This window comes from Podarcis melisellensis (genome assembly GCF_964234715.1).
Source record: "Podarcis melisellensis genome assembly, chromosome: 13".
NCBI lineage: Eukaryota > Metazoa > Chordata > Lepidosauria > Squamata > Lacertidae > Podarcis > Podarcis melisellensis.
The window spans coordinates 29225466-29242090 of record NC_138545.1 but is presented as its reverse complement, the minus strand read 5'-3'; the positions used below and the strand labels follow the sequence as shown (position 1 = coordinate 29242090).

General features: G+C 46.6%; 1 protein-coding gene across 4 annotated transcripts in view; it reads right to left on the bottom strand.

Moving 5' to 3' along the window:
- The window catches only part of ORMDL3 (ORMDL sphingolipid biosynthesis regulator 3), a 32255-nt gene extending 15882 nt beyond the window's left edge, over positions 1-16373 (bottom strand). Inside the window, exons 1-3 of one of the 4 annotated variants that reach the window (XM_081886555.1) lie at positions 16206-16373; positions 4801-4858; positions 563-754 (exon numbers count right to left, since the gene is read on the bottom strand). In XM_081886555.1, coding sequence (XP_081742681.1) covers positions 563-736 — 174 coding nt within the window. In that variant the 5' untranslated portion in view covers positions 737-754; positions 4801-4858; positions 16206-16373. Of the gene's footprint in view, positions 1-562; positions 755-4800; positions 4859-7581; positions 7670-12253; positions 12441-16205 lie in introns of those variants that run through there. The other 3 variants (XM_081886554.1, XM_081886556.1, XM_081886557.1) reach the window with 3 other exon arrangements.
- Between the last annotated feature and the right edge of the window lie 252 nt (positions 16374-16625).

The window sequence follows — 16625 nt, the reverse complement described above, 5'->3', positions numbered from 1 at the left end:
TAAATTAAGTCAGAAAAGAGGTCTCCATTAGAAGCATTTCACGACTAAAAGTGGGTTGGTTTGCAGATTTAAAAACAACCACCACCACCACCAAGACCCTAATAAAAAAATCAATGTCTGTTATACCTGGCAGGTAGGCACAACAATGCTTAGGATGAATGCACAAACGTTTTTTTAAAATAGTGACTCTCTGCTCAGTTTGCATGCTCATAGCAACAATCCCATCCTTGGCACTGACAACTTGATGGCTCTCTCTGGGCAATCCAGCTGATAGCGTCAGTCTTGCATCTAGATGGATACTTGCCGGCTGCCTGGTCTAGACACCAGACATTCATATAGCCTAGATGGCCATTTCTTGGAGGGCTGAAAAAAGGGCTAGTTAGGGAGCTCTGGAGGGCTGTACTTGGCCCTGGGCCTAAGATTCCCCACCCCTGTGTTATAGGGAGTACAGGGGGTGGGAAGTGTGTTGGCTCCCCCCTCCCTGCGCTGCCTGCAGAAGCATCCTTTGCCTACAGTGCCCAACGCCGGAACTCAAAGCTGCTCCCAAAGGGGCTCCCCGTACCATGTTGTGGATGATGTTGGTCAGAGTCCAAACCACAGGGACGCTGAAGAAGGGGATGCTGAGGAGGATCACGTGCAGAAGGCCGATGCCCAAGACGTAGGAGAGCCAGATGCCCCGGCTGTTCATGACCCGGGTGTTCGGGTTCACTTCGCTGTGAGCTGTGCCCACGTTCATCTCTCCAGCTCGGCGGCCCTGCAGCAGGACACAGAGGGACACAGATGGGTTAGCAGGATGAGGGAAAGCTCCAAAATAGGGGGGGGGGAAGACCAGGGCTGGGGGACTCTACGGCTGTTTGGAACGTTGCTGGACTACAGCTCCCATCATCCATGCCACAGCTAGGGCAGATGGGGGTTGTAGTCCAACAAGAGCTGTGGGTTCCTCATCCCTGGAGCAGGTGGCTCTATCTGTTTCTGGCCTGGGTCAGTTTTTGCAAGTTTCCGTAAACCAACCCTGATATCGTTAAGCCTAATTATCCCACCAAGGGGCGAGGCTGATTCAGAATGCGGCTAGGTGAGGGTACGGCCCTTATAGATGCTCAGTAGCAGATGTGCCAGATGTTGCTGGACTTCAGCCACTCAAGAAGCCCAGCCAGCGGGGTGAATGATCAGGGGAGACGGGAGTTGCAGACCAAGATCAACTGGGCAGCCACATCCCTGCTCAATTGGCTTCCCGTAGACCTGGGAGGCCATCTTGTATCTCTTCCTATGGATACTATTGAGTTGTGACTTTAATACATAACAGATACCACCACAGGGACGGTGTGTAGGGTCCTATCATTAACAGAGCCCGGATTTAGAACTCTCCAGCCGATCAAAAACACATTGAGGCATCCTTAAATACACGCAACATCCACAACCCTCACACCGACGGTCACCACAATCATATAAGCACACTGCCATTACATATTGATTTTATCTGCGGCACACGCCGTGTCTTTACCTTGAAACGGCATGCCCTGCCGTGCTCCGGCTTACGAAGTTGTGCCGGGGCCAAGCGGGGCATGAAGTCATTCACATCTTTAACCCTTGCACGGCCGATTCCCTCTCCCACAACAAATAGCCAAGTGAGGGGTGGGGGAGCTGGAGCAATACCTTGGCATGGGGAAGATCATCTCCAACCCTGTGTGCACCCCACTGTGGTTATGCTCCAAATCAAGAGGGGGCCCATCCCTGTTGCTTGCACCACGTGAAACCTCCCTCCTGCGGCAAAGAGAAGGAACGAGTGCATGCGCGCACCCAGCCCAATTCGAATTTTGACTGTAGCAAAGTGCAAAGGGTTTAAAGCACCACAGCTGCAATCTGGTTCAACCCCTCCAGGAGCTGTTTATTTTTAGGTGGGGTGGGGTGAAGAATCAGCCGCACGAGGGCTGGATAGCCCCATCTAGTTTGGGCCCAAGCCACAACTTGCCAGCGCAAGGCAGAGCCTCCGATTGCAGAGTAAATGAATACATGCATATAGCAGATGGAGCAATGTTTGCTCTCACAGTGAATCCACTTGTCCTGACGACAAAACAGCTGCAACTCAAAGGCAGAACAACACACACATTAGGCAACGTTTCCTATTTAGATAAGAGGGCTGGCGAAAGGGATGGCAAGGAAGGGATGGCACTCTGGAAACCGGCACTTACATGTTCTATGCGCTAGCGTCAAGGCACACCCATCTCCCGCTCAATATTTAACTTTGGGGGGTGGGTGGGTGAGGACCAGCGCACAGACTCCGCTGCCACACACACGCGCACACACACAGAGCATCATAATATTTTTAAAAAGACATCTCCACCGCCTCTCCAATGAGCATGACTAGGGGCACAGTCATACAGGAAATAGGGACCAGCCACAGGTTTCAGAAGGTGTAAGAAGTTTGAAAGCTGCCGTGGTTCCTGCCTCTTCTTTAGTAATGCCATTCAGCATCCATGCAACACTTTTGAATGGGCATGGGATGCTGGCTTACTCCAGAGTCACACCACTGCCCCACCTAGCTCAGTAGAGTCTACATTAGCCTTCACAAACCTGGCACCCTCCAAATGTGCTGCCTGGGGCCAAAGAGTTATAGTCTCAAACATCCGGGAGACACCAGGTTAGCAAAGGCTAGCAATGGCTCACCTGGATTTCATGAAGGGGTCTTCCCCATCCCTACCTGGAAATGCTGAGGTTTAAATCTGGGACCCCCTGTTTGCAAAGCAGGTGTTCCTACAGTGAGCTACATACAGCCACTCTCTGCTTTGCTTAAATTCTTCTCAGCAATCCTTACAAAGCAGTCCCATAAAAGAGCGCCGTGCAACCATCCAATTTGCATGCAATGCAATCGCAGCTGTCAAAATATGCACATTGCACTTAACTTCCTCCTACTCTATCCTAGGAGTTTCCCATGGCACCCATTTCCAAAATGTCTTAATTATCTGTTCTCTACAGCGAATGTGCCCTAATTATCAAGGCAGCTGCAGTCCGGCCTCTTGCATCATTAGGCAGCGCGGACACCAGATGTTCACAAATGCATCTAGACTTGGGCCTGAGCTGTTTCAGAGTCTGTAGTTCTGCCTTCTGCATTGTCCTGGCCACTTTAATTTGGGGAGGGAGAGGGAGAGGGAGAGGAAGAGAGCGAGAGCACTTGCTTCTGTGGCTCTTCTGTCCTTCAAGCTTCATGTAATCTCAGTCAGATCCCAAACATCTGGCCTGTCTGTGGGCTGCTATCTACGCAGCTGGGATGCAAGTCAGACACATTTTCTGTAGCTATTTATAGAACCTCCTATTCTGGGCTGAATTTACCCAACAAGGACCTTTACCTGCACATCAGCCTGCTTAACAGTAGGACACAACCCACTCACCCATTTTTAAGCACAGAGCATTTTTTCTAGTGGTGTTACCAATTATGTATTGTTTTTAAAAAAGAATAATCTTGGACTGACACGGTTCTCTGCTTCTAACATACGTTCCACTTTTCTGGCTGGCTTCTTGGGTTTCCCCCTATTCTTATACAGTGGTACCTCGGGTTAAGTACTTAATTTGTTCTGGAGGTCCGTTCTTAACCTGAAACTGTCCTTAACCTGAAGCACCACTTTAGCTAATGGGGCCTCCTGCTGCCGCCGCGCCGCTGCAGCACCATTTCTGTTCTCATCCTGAAGCAAAGTTCTGAACCCCAGGTAATATTTCTGGGTTAGCGGAGTCTGTCACCTGAAGCGTATGTAACCCGAGGTACCACTGTACACCTGAAAAATCAATAGCTGGACAGCATTTCCATGGATTTTGTTCACTGCAGTGTGGTTTCCCCATTGATCTAGTAATTTGTACACGGAGGGAGGACCACAGCTCAGTGGAAGAGCGTCTGCTTTGTGTATGAAATGTCGTGGCTTCAATTCCTGGCATTTCCAGGTAGGACTGGGAATGTCCCTGTCTGAAACCTTGGGAGAGTGGCTACCGGTCAGTGCAGACAATACTGCGCTAGATGGACCAATTGCCTGACTCGGTCTGCTTCCTATATTACTTGCTGTTCACATTCTTGTGCAACCTGGTGAATAAGTTTTCCTTCCCAAAGGGAGTTCTACAGGTATGTGACCAGAAACATTTCTTTATGCACCCTTCTGATCCGAGCTCGGCACATGAAGCAGGCTAATAAAAGGCATTATCAGACACTACTTCTGTCCAAGAGCTTCTCTCTCTCTCTCTACACACACACAACCATCGCCCCTTTCTATTCATGAACATTTGCTTGCAGAGGCTCCAGCTATTATCCCGGAACTCTGGCAGCAATTGGGCGTTAGTTTAAAAGACCAATTAAAAAAGAGAGAGAAAATACCGAGCTATAAAAATTAACAACCTGTTTCGGCAAAGCATTTTATGAGGCTTTTTAAAAATTTGCAAGTGGAGTTTTGTTTTACTGATGACTACAGCGCGGCGCAAAGTCGTGTCCCCGAGCAGGCAAATGTGTGTTAGAAGAGGTAAGGGCCTGACAGCCCTGAATCCTAGCCTTTATTAGCTCTGTGGTTATGATTAGGTGGGGAGGGGACTTCAATCGTCCCCCGAGGCTTCAAAACTGGGATTGCACAGGAAAACATCTCCTTGCATTGGGGAGCAAAGTTCAGATTGCTGAAGCACATTTTCTTTTTTCTTTTTTCTGCTCATAAAAGACAGACACAACTGAGCGGTTTCATGACCGAGGTTTCATACCACCGCAGCCAACCAAGGACTTGCGCAAATATGGGAGAGCGTTTGATAAGCTGTCAAACTTTAATCCTTGCTTACCTCTCCAGCAGGGCAGAATTGACGTATCAGAGTGGAACTAGAGACAGCTCCCGTTCTGCTTAAATAGAAAGGGGGTGGGGGGGGGAGGAGAGAGAAAGGAAAATACATTGTTAGAAGCAAAACAAAACAAAAAAAAGGAAAAATGGTGTGCAGCACGCAGAACCCCACTCCCCACTCCCAAATCTCTGTCTGGGCTCAGCTATTAGCGATGGACTGACTGACAAATGGTGTTTGGGAAGAGGTCTGCAGGGTGGTAAATTGTAGGTGGGTGGGATTTAGCACCCCTTACCCACGCACCCGTATTGCTGTTAAAATGAGAAGGTCCTCCCCTTTTGCTGCGTTTATTGAACAACTCGTTTCATTTCTTACATTTCTATTCCGCCTTTCACTCACGTGAGTCCCAAACGTCTTATATACGATAAGTGATAACATAGCAGAACATCACAACCACAGTGTAATGGTATAAAATAATTATTGAAATCATCAGCAAAACGATTGCAAACCATCAGTAAAACACAACTGCCTTCTATGAAACACTATTAACAAAGCAATAACAACAAAAAGGCGAAACAGCACAAACGCAAGAAAAGTCGTATGATAAAATTCACAAAGCATTACAGTGGTACCTTGGTTCTCGAATTCAATCCGTTTTGGGAGTCCTTCGACTCCCAGAACGGTTCGAAAACCAAGGCGTGGCTTCTGATTGGCTGCAGGAGCTTCTTGCAGCCTGTTGGAAGCGATGTCAGATGTTTGGTTTTCAAAGAATGTTCACAAACCAGAACACTCGCTTCCGAGTTTGCGACGTTCAGGAGCCGATTTGTTCGACAACTAAGCCATTCGACTACCAAAGTACAGCACTCCTAATCCACAAAACAATATTAACAATACTAATGAACAACCAAAACGGAAACTAAGGACTGTTGAATTCTCTCTCTATATTTGAAACACAAAGGAAGCTGCCTTATACAGAGTTAGACCTCTGGTCCAGCCAAGGTCATAGAATCACAGAATTGTCGAGTTGGAAGGGATCCCGAGTGTCATCTAGTCCAGCCCCCTGCAATGCAGGAAACGGTATGGTGTATACAGATCTCCAGGGTTTCAAACATGGATCTCTCACACCCCTACCTGGAAAAGCCACAAGTCGAAACAGGCACCTTCTGAATGCAAAGCAGATGTTCTACCAATGAGCGACAGTCGTTCTGGTTGAGCCACAGCCATTCCCTTAAACCGCCTGTACTGCATCTGCTTTGGTATTTAACCCCACTGGGTTGCATCCAGTGCTAGTTTTCCGCTCAAAACAGGCCCATTGAAGTTAATGGCCACAACTAACCTAGGTCCATTAATTTCAATGGATCTGCTTTGAGTGGGACTTTCTCAAGTTTGGGCTTGAAGCCTGCTGTTTCTTCCCATCATTCAAAACATGGCAGTCTGGCTTCTTCTGCCAGCAAAGCCACACCTCAAACCCAAACGTGCATGAACTTCCAGTGGGGACCAGCCACACCGTATGTACCTGCCCCTTGCAAACAATGCAAGAAAACCCTCAAGGTGATCACTTGAGATAAAATAGACTCTCTGATCTGCCCACCAGGAAAAGCAATGCTGCTTTTATTTATGCCGCTGCTTATCCTGGGATGAAAGACAGGCAAGCCAAGAACCTGTGGCCTTGCCAGGGTGGGAAATACTCTTGCCAAAGTTGCCAGGCAACGTTTAGCTTGTCAGGGTCGCGAGTTCTTCAAATGTGCGAGTTGACGCCGCAAACATTGACCATTGCAAATTCCTATGAAGTGAACGCAGCGATAAATAAGCATAAAATAAATAAATGTAAAGAGTTACATTCCCACCCACCCCAAAATATGCTGCTTAAACAAGCACTGATACCAGAGATCCTTGAAAACTCTTGTGAACCATCAAGTAGCTTTGGTGACAAGAAGCGCTTACTGCCAGCGACAGCTGGTTTAGCAGCTATGGTCCTTGCTCTGCAGAGAAGGGTCTAACTGGACCACTGTACTTGGGGCTGCCCTTGAAGACTGATTGGGTTGTATTTTTAAAAAATGTATGTAAGGTAAAGGTAAAAGGTAAAGGACCCCTGGACGGTTAAGTCCAGTCAAAGGTGACTATGGGGTTGCAGCGCTCATTGCGCTTTCAGGTCAAGGGAGCTGGCGTTTGTACACAGACAGCTTTCCGGGTCATGCGGCCAGCATGACTAAACCACTTCTGAAGCAATGGAACACTGTGACGGAAGCCAGAGCGCACGGAAATGCCGTTTACCTTCCCGCCGCAGTGGTACCTATTTATCTACTTGAACTGGCGTGCGTTCGAACTGCTAAGTTGGCAGGAGCTGGGAAAGAGCAATGGGAGCGCACCCCGTAGTGCGGATTCAAACCACCGACCTTCTGATCAGCAAGCCCAAGAGGCTCAGTGGTTTAGACCACAGCACCACCTGCATAACCTGCCTGCAGACCAACGGGTGATGGGCAGACCATAAAAGCTGGCAATAGATAGATAACAATCACAATCACAATTTATTATTTATACCCCACCCACCTGGCTGGGTTTCCCCAGCCACTCTGGGGGCTCCCAAGAGAATATTAAAAACACAATAAAACATCAAACATTAAAAACCTCCCTAATCAGGGCTGCCTTCAGATGTCTTCTAAAAGTTAGATAGATGTTTATTTCATTGACATCTGATGGGAGGGCTATAGAGAGCTATAACTCCATTAACATTTTGGCAGGGTTGTTGTGCTGGTCCATCACATAAAAAAAAAACCTAAATAGTACCTTTTCAGGTTGAAACAAGTTGATTTATCACAGGCCTCTTTGCATCTGGAGCAAGCCCATTACAAATCAGGATTAGTTGGTTGTGCAAAGTCATTCATGGATCTGCTCATGTCAGTGCAGTTTAAGTAAACGCAACAGCTAGATCCTCTGGGCTGAACTGAATTTTAGGGCACTAAAATTGCATTCTTAATGCCCAGTATTCCAACTGATGCTGCCTGTTTAGCAAATGAAATGAGCCACAGGGAAAAGCTCGATCTGTACCTGGAGAGCCAGACAGAGCACCTATTCTGGGAAGCTATATTGGCTTTCTTGTTTTCCTGAAGGATAGGGACCCCTTAGGCCTTTCAGACGCTGTTGCGACTCCCGAAACCCACTCCCCACCCCACCCGCAACCACAAGGCCAAGATGGAAATAAATGGCTGCGGCTAACCCGAAGCCTGAAAGTGGTACAAATGGTCATTAAGGATGTTGTTCTAGTTAACAGAAACATGGAAGATGGAATCCAGGAACATCTGAAAAACCATAGGTAGTCCTCCATCCCTCTTCTAGGACTGCCACAGCCATCAAGGAGACATTCAGAGATGGCAAGTAGTGGATGGCTCTAAGGGCCCTTTATTTTTATGGAGGCACACAGTGGTTCATTCCACTAATGTGGAACCATATTTGGGATCCAAAAGGGAACTCTCCCATATCGGCTGAAAACACTGGAACTTATAGTTTTGTTTGTTTTCACGGGGACTAGTGCATAGCTGTCAATTCCCCCCCCCCTTTTTAAGGGAAATTCCCTTATTCCGAATAGGATTCCTCGCAAGAAAAGGGAAAAGTTGACAGCTATGGTCTAGTGGGGTCTTTTCTGGTAGCTCAGCTCGCAAGCATTCACAGTGTGCATTTTGAAAGCAAGCTAAAATGTGGTGTGATGGAGGTTTTGTTGACAGTGGGGTACTCATCCTGCTGTCATTGTGTTTTGGGGCAGGGTGGGGAGAAAGAAAGCTTCAAAACTTGATCCAACCAGAGATGACAGCATGGGAAAGCAATGTCTCTATATCACACCAATTTCACCTTTTTTCTCCAAAAGACCTGCTCTTCGCTTTTAGAATGCCCCTCTCACCATTCTAAACCAGATCCATTTCAGAATATGTTTTTGGAGAGGGGTTGGGAGAAGCAGGTTCTTTGATAAGATTTTAACAGCCCACTTTTGTTCATGTTCAGATTCAGACTGCAAACAAAAACCAAACAAATCCCCGGCCTATTTTGACAGCGTTTGTTGCGGTTAATTTTTAAAGCCTCTGATTGCAAAGGATAAATAAGTGATCGTGTTAAAAGCTTTCAACGGCGACAAGGCTACATATGAAGTGAACTCTGTTTAAGGATGAGTGTTCATTAAAACAGTGTTTTTCAACCACTGTTCAAACAAAAAACGTTGCGGACCGTTCTCTGCTCAGCAGGGATCAGCGGATCGATCCCCGCTGAGCAGAGAACGGTCCGCAACGTTTTTGTTTGCCATTAAAGAAAAAAATATTAAACATTTTCTAATGGTGGTGTGCCTCATGATTTTTTTCATGAAACAAGTGTGCCTTTGCCCAAAAAAGGTTGAAAAACACCGCATTAAAAGTCTTAGGAACCATCAGAATGGTAAATCTGGCTGCAGATAGCGAGAGCACAAGTGGTGCTGGTGGGTAGCAAATAAACAGCTGGAAACAGCTGGCACCAGAGCAAGCATGCCTGATGAATGCGCTCCTGTCTTAAGTTACATTAACCAGAGAACTACAAGGACAGATGAGACACTGAATTTATTAACTTTGCGTTGAAGCATGAAATGAGGACAGGAGACCCTGGATCCAAGCAATTTCTCAACAGACACACATTTATACTTACTGTATTCATCATGTGTTGTGTATTTGGGGAGAGGGGGGAGAAGTGAGTGAGAGACAGAGAGATCGTTTTGCGTGAAACTCTAAAATAGCAAAGGTGTGGTTTTTTTTAAGTGGCTATTTTTTAATGCCTCGTAATAACAATGTTCGCAATGAGTCCCTTCTTTTAAAGGAACACCAACAGGACTTGTTCCTTTGGCATGCAAAACTAGCACAGATGGTTGTTTACAGTGCCATCCTAGGCATGCGTACACAAAAGTTAGAAAGGCCCATAATAACCAAATGCCATGGAATATTGAGAGGTCAGGGGTGTGGCAGTCAGTGGTGGGGAGATGGAATGAACTGGCTGGAAGATGACTGCAGGGACAGATAAAGGAAAGATGGGGAACTTCAGGCCCAAAGAGCAATCTCAAAACTCGCAGGGCATATTCTCAAAATTCTCACTCATATAGTTTCCCCACCTGTCAAATTTGGCCTGCGAGGACGCTCTATGGTCTGTGGATCCAAAAACGTTCTACACCCCTGATATAAAGGGCAGAAGAAACAAGTCTAGCTAGGTCACTTCCTGGTTTACGCTGAGCAGCTATTTTCGAATGTCCCCAGAGACAGAACTGAGAACTGCCCATAGTAGAGAAATCCAAGGTTGTAACTCAGCCAGGGCTAGGCATCAGTGTGTCTGTCCACTTTCCTTACTGTCTCTCTCTCACACACACACCAAAGAAAAAGGCAGCAACGAATGGAATAGTTTCCTACACCGCTAATGCAAATTTCAGAGCAAATGCAAGACTACTGTCCTTATACTTCCAGGCTGAAATTGGCTGCATCTGAGAGAGAGTGACTATAGACAGTCACATCAAATACTGCAGGCCAGATGCTTGATTGTTTTCCAACAAATCTGCATTTCTGTCTGCTACTTTAATCCCCACATTGCAAGTTGGGCAACAACAACCCTGAGGTGTAGTTCACTGCTACATTCCTATTGCAGCTTGGAGGGCGGTGCTGGAGAAAAACAGCTTTCGGCAGCCCTGTAAAGTAGACCCATTGCTGTATTTCAGGCCACAGATGGGACTATTTGGCCTCCAACAGCAAGCCCAGCACCCAGCTGCCTGCAGAAACCTCATGCTCTATTAACTTGCAAGCAGACTGGTTCCATTTTTAAATGTAAAAACACCCACATTTTTCTCCATAGTATGTGAAGAAAAAGACCAAATTAGAACAGAAACTCGCATATGTATTTAATGGTAACTTTTATTTTTCAACCCCCTCAGCTGCAGGTTCAGGTTACCAGGGATAACCTGCAACATTTTGTTGCAGGGCTTTGATTGTTTCCCTCTACAGTGGTACCTCAGGTTACAGACACTTCAGGTTACAGACACTTCAGGTTACAGACTCCACTAACCCAGAAATAGTACCTCGGGTTCAGAACTTTACCTCAGGATGAGAACAGATATCACACGGCGGCTGCACAGCAGGCCCCATTAGCTAAAGTGGTACCTCAGGTTAAGAACGGTTTCAGGTTAAGAAGGGACCTCCAGAACGAATTAAGTTATTAACCCGAGGTACCGCTGTATTTCCAACATTCCAGACATGAGTGTTGTTGCTCTGAAGCTAACAGGAAGAAAGTATTAGCAGGCTTGGGAGAACTCCAAAGTTTGCAGAACTTAAAAAACCCCAAAACCTTTTACGATACAAACTCCAGGAAAGGAAAGCCTGGGGTGGTGGGAACCCCAGAAACAGCTCCAATAAGAACTTGGCATGCCTAGTGAGCGTGGAATACCAACGATTTGGGGAATGAGGGGGAATAGAATGGCTGGAATTCTCAACAGGGAACACTCCACACTGCAACATTTTGTTGTAGTTTCCAGAGGGGCGTTGGAAAGAGACATGTATGCCCCAGGCTCCCTAAACAGCACCATGGATCACAAATCTGTTTTAAGTGGTCTTTGTATATACTCCTATTGAAGGTATTTTGGTTTTGCTCAGCCTCTGCGCTCACTGAGCTAAACTTGTGCAACTTGTGTTTCAGTCAACCAGAACAAAATACAAGAGTATCGAGACTAGACTATATTGGGCAGCTTATTTCAGCTAGAAACTGAAACCTCCAGATCTAACATTTCGATTTCTTTATTTGCTAAGCTGTTTGTTTAAGCAACTGCCTTTGATTTCTTAAATCCTGGTTTTTATTTGAGGGAGTTTAATTCAACAGTCTCAGTTGAGGATCATTTTTTATTGACACAATGTAACTGTTCTATGCAAATTTAACTAGGCTTGAGCAAGCTAATCTGAGCAAGGATACCAATTTAATCAAACAACATGGGTTGTGTAACTTTTTAAAGGTGGTTTATTTTTTAAGGAAATAAACATCTGACCATATTATTGCAACAATATGACGAGAGTAAACCATGATTAACTGCACGTTGTCCCACAGACAATTATTAACCACAGCTTGTTCCTCCAAACTTTACTTTGTTTTCATGTCTTTGCAGCTTTGCGAGCATCCAGGGTGGATTGGGGTGGCCTGGCTAAACAAACCATGGGTTAAGGAAGGGTGTCAGGTTTGCACGTAACACCAAACCCTAGTTAAAACAAATAAAACGCTTGTAATCGAAACAACAAACTATGCACTTGGATTATAGTTTGTTGGCGCCAAACAAACCACTGTTAAGCTGCTGAGCAGGGTCAAACAAGCTACGAGTTAATAAACCTCAGTTTAATAAACTATGGCCGATCCTTGCGAGGAACCAGGCCAGTTTCATTCTAAGGGATCAAAAACGAATCTTCCAATGTCAATAATGCCTTACCTTGCACAGTTCTGGTGTCGCCTCAAAAAGGATACTGTAGCGCTGGAAAAAAAGTGCTGAAAAAGGCAACCCAACCGTTCAAAGAACTGGGTAAACCCCCCTCCAGAGTTGAATGCAGTTTAAAGCTCTCTTGAACCAGAGTTTGGCTGAGCTGGAGGAGCCTGGACTGAGGATTCTTTAACTTAGCTCGATGGCAGAACACAGGCTTTTCATGCAGAGAGTGCCATGCTCAACCATCAATTTTAAACCCTTCTGGTGGCAGAGCAGGGTGAGATCCTGCAGTGTCACACCGCAATGCTGGGTGGACCAATGGTCTGAGTCAATTTGCGGCTGTGTCACGTGTCCCTAGGTCTCCTCCAACCTTTTGTCCTGCCACTGCCTCTGCCCATGCACGGTGCAGTAGTCACACTTATTTGCTCGTCTCATCCTTGCAAAGTGACCCATAGGACAGGATAATTAAGGGCTCTTCCTATTCTGGTGGCTGGTGATTCTTTAATTGCAGCATCACTTGTGCCTCAGGCTGGTGCTCTTTTGACTATTGACTTGGCTCTTTCTAAGTGACCTTTTTGCAGCATGACTCTAGCCATCCCACTTGACTGGAGAGAACCCAAAACGTCTGGATAAACAGAATCATGTTGGGTCACACCCAACAGCGTTCTGCTCAAGACTTGTTGAAAATAATGGACCAGCGTTGGCCATGCCCATTCGTTCCAGTAGGTCTACTCTTGCGTAGGAATAAGACTATACACAACCCACTAAAGCTATACTGTGGGCATGGAGGAAGCGAAGGCAGCACACAGTGCATTCACAGATAGGATTTCCTCCATAAAGGAAGTTAGGATCGTGTTTCAAACTCCAGAAATAGCAGCCGCCTTTTAGCCCATCGTATTCTCAATTTCCAAACCTTCCCCCCCCCAAACGGTATGCGATTGTAAACGGATTTCAACAGCTATTAAAAAAAAAAAAACATTACAAAGGTTTATTGGGGGTAAAAGGAATGGCCAAACACTGGGGATGAAGCGGGACTGGTTTCGGACAAGCAGGTTTATTCTCAATAGGCATTGTCTTTTGCAGTCAATCAAGAGGAATTAGGTTGTTTGAAAGGATCCAAAGCAAACAATAGACACATCATCTAACACATGTTGGATTAAGGTACCCCCAACCCACAAAAAATAAACCAAACCTATCTTTCCCAGCTTAGTAAATTCCCACTTCTTAGACCCAAATCTATAACCTGGCCTGCCCAAGCAAAAGAATGAGGCAGAGTAGAATTCCAGGTCAGTATTTATTTACCGGATATATAAAGTTGCCTTCTAGTACATATTCCTCACAGGGCAGTTTGTCTGTCATTACACAGTTATTACAGCAGCCTTTTTTTCCTTTTGGAGCTGCAAGTGGGCGGGTGGTGCCATTTTTCATAGAGCCGTACCTCCTTGCAAGTAAACAACTACAGTAGTTTCTAGTCCAGCCCAGTCTCCAATGTGCTAATATGCTGTTTGCATGGAAGCCTTTCATTTTTAAGAACCTTATACGAGTCAGACCACCTGTCCGGACTGGCTGGCAGCAGCTCTCCAAGGTTTTAGATCTGGGGACATTCCCAGCACCATCTGGAGATATCCAGGGCTTGAACCCAGGGACACTTTGCATGCGTAGAGTGACAATAGGCCTTTTGCTTTTTTTACACTGGGGAGTGATCTGCTTTCCTGAAGTCTGCTATAGTATATCCTCTGCCACCTCACTTCACTGCAAGACTATATCCAAACTAAGCGACAGCTGAAATAACCGTATCTGCTTTCCCCCCTTTGCTTTTTTTGGATCCAGTCTTTTGTTCAAATCCCCCCCCCCATCACAATGGTTTGAAAACAATGTGCAAAGTTCCAACTGAGGGAAGATCCAAGGAGAGCTGGGTGAAAGCGATTGTGACCGGTCTCTTGTTGGCGGAACTCCTGCAAATAGTTCCCAAAAATAACATTTCTGCCATATATAGTCAACAGTTGTCCTGCTTCTCTTGGAACTGAGAATATGGATAAGAGGTCAGATTTGTAGGGAGGTTTCACTAATGGTTCCCCCTTCCCGATCCTTTCCTGCTCTACGGCTTTCGGCTAAAGATATTGCATATACCGGTAAATTGCAATGTTTGCCTCCAGATTCTCCAACCCATTGCTGGGTTGCAAATAGATTCCAATTTGCTTTGGTTAGCTTCTTTGCAATGCAAATCCTCTTAAGGCGCCACAACGCTGGCCTATTAGTTTCTACTGCCCTACATTGCTGGGCACATCTACAACCCTACATATATTGGTGTGCCATCCAAGAGTGAAGCTGCCCTGCACACCGTGTACTTAAAAGCGCTCCTATGCCACTTCAACAGCCATGGCTTTCCCTAAAGAATCCTGGGGAACTGTAGTGCTGGGAATTGTAGCTCTGTGGTGGGTCTCCCATCTCTGCGCTCTCAATAAGCTATAGTTCCCAGAATTCCTCAGGGGAATAAGCTATATTTCCCAGAATTCTTCAGGGGAAGCCATGACTGTTCAAGTGACATATGAGCGCTTTTAAAGTGTGTGGTTTGGAGGTGACCTCACTCTTTCATGGCACAAACTCAATACAGTCTACACTTGCTCTTGGATGACACAAACCCAGTTAGAATCACAAAAGATGTTCCACTGTGTTCTGCTGCAGAAAAGCATCATGGGAAAGGGAGGCAGATTGAGCAAGGGAAATATTCAATTTTATCCATAGCACCACAGGGGTTTTTGACCACATCAGAATATGAATCTCGGAGTGAAAAGGAGTTCTGCCTTGAGCTGATGGAGCTGGCTGCTTCAGCAGACATATTAGAGATGATGAAAAAGAGTCAAAGGGCAGGGGTGTTGTGCCCAAACCTGCTTCCTGTCCTATATAGTACTTGGTTGTTCCAAGGAAGTCACACATACGCTCCCCCACCTCCAACATCATTACAGAGAGCTGTACACATTTTCTGTACAAACAAACTTTCCAAAACTCTAGAATACAACATAGTCATCTAGGTCACATCCATGCCATAAATTAGCAGCCATAGTTTCTCATGAAGAATCCTGGGGACTGTACTTTGTTAACTGTAGCTCTGTAAGGGGGTCTCCTAGCAACTTTCAGCACCCTTTAAAAACTACAAGGATTATTTGTGGGGGAGGCGCAACTGTTAAAGCAGTTTGAGAGTGCTTTAAGTGTTTGGTGTGGATGTGACCTCAGTGACACTTGCTCTTGCTTGTTTGTTTTTTGCAGACACTTGGGGAGATTTCCATCTCCTCTCCCCTTTGTGTCCTAACCCCTCATGCTTTCCCGACAACCTTCACTCTTCTTGGCTTAAGTCAAACAGGTGCACACGCTAAAACACAGCAGCAAACCTCGGTGCAGGAGTTTTAAACAAGGCCGACACTAGCAGATCCCAGGCTCTGAACTAAATCGTGGGCTCAGATGCCCAGAAAGGTGTGTGCGTATCTCGAACCCACAACATTCAGCACCCGCTTCTGCTGGGTTAGACTTTTCTACTCACTCTTGTCCAAAGGGGGAGCAAGCACGTCACTCCCAACTTCAGAGACTCTGTAGTTCTCCTCCCCAGGCTGTATTTTAAAAGCAACCCACCAGCTTCTCTGAACGAGAGCAGCGCTCCAAAGCGTTCACACGTACACCGTCTCCCTTATCAACACTCACAGCAGCTGTTCTTAACCCACACACCGTTTCCCCGAGGCAAATGTGCAGAACCTCCTCCCATTTACCATATATTTGCATCCCTTCCTCTCCAAGGTGCTTCCCCCCTCCAGGCCCAGATTTTTAAAAACTTCCTTCGCTTGGCCGCCCACTCCTTCCTTGGCATGTTTACAAGCACCCTCCGCCCCCCAAGCTGTGATTTTGGCTGGAGCAGCCGGACCCCTTTCTCTGCCCCACCGTCACCCCACCCCCCATGCACTTCATTTACCAGCAGGGACGGCTTCCTTCCTTCGTGGCCCCCAGATCTGGGCTGCCTGGAAAGGCAACGGCGGTGGGGATGGGTTCACGAAGTGGGGGGTCTTCCTCTCCCTCGAAAGCCCCGCTCCCCGCAGCTCACACTTCTCTTCCCAAGAGCTGACAACACAGCAAGGAGCTCTCTCAAGCACCGCCTCTCCGGACACATCATCACCAGCGGACGGTGGAGCATGCTGGGAAATGTAGTTCTCCAGGGAGCCGCTAGTCCCAAATTCCTTCCAGTGAGCTACGGGCACGGCGGAGGCTTGCAGGGTTTTCTGGCTGCAAACCTGCGCCGCCTTTCCCCGTTCAACTAACTTCTGGGGATTACTTCTGTGCAGGCGGTGCAGTTATTAGATTGCACTGTCTGTGATCCCCTGTACAAAATGATGAT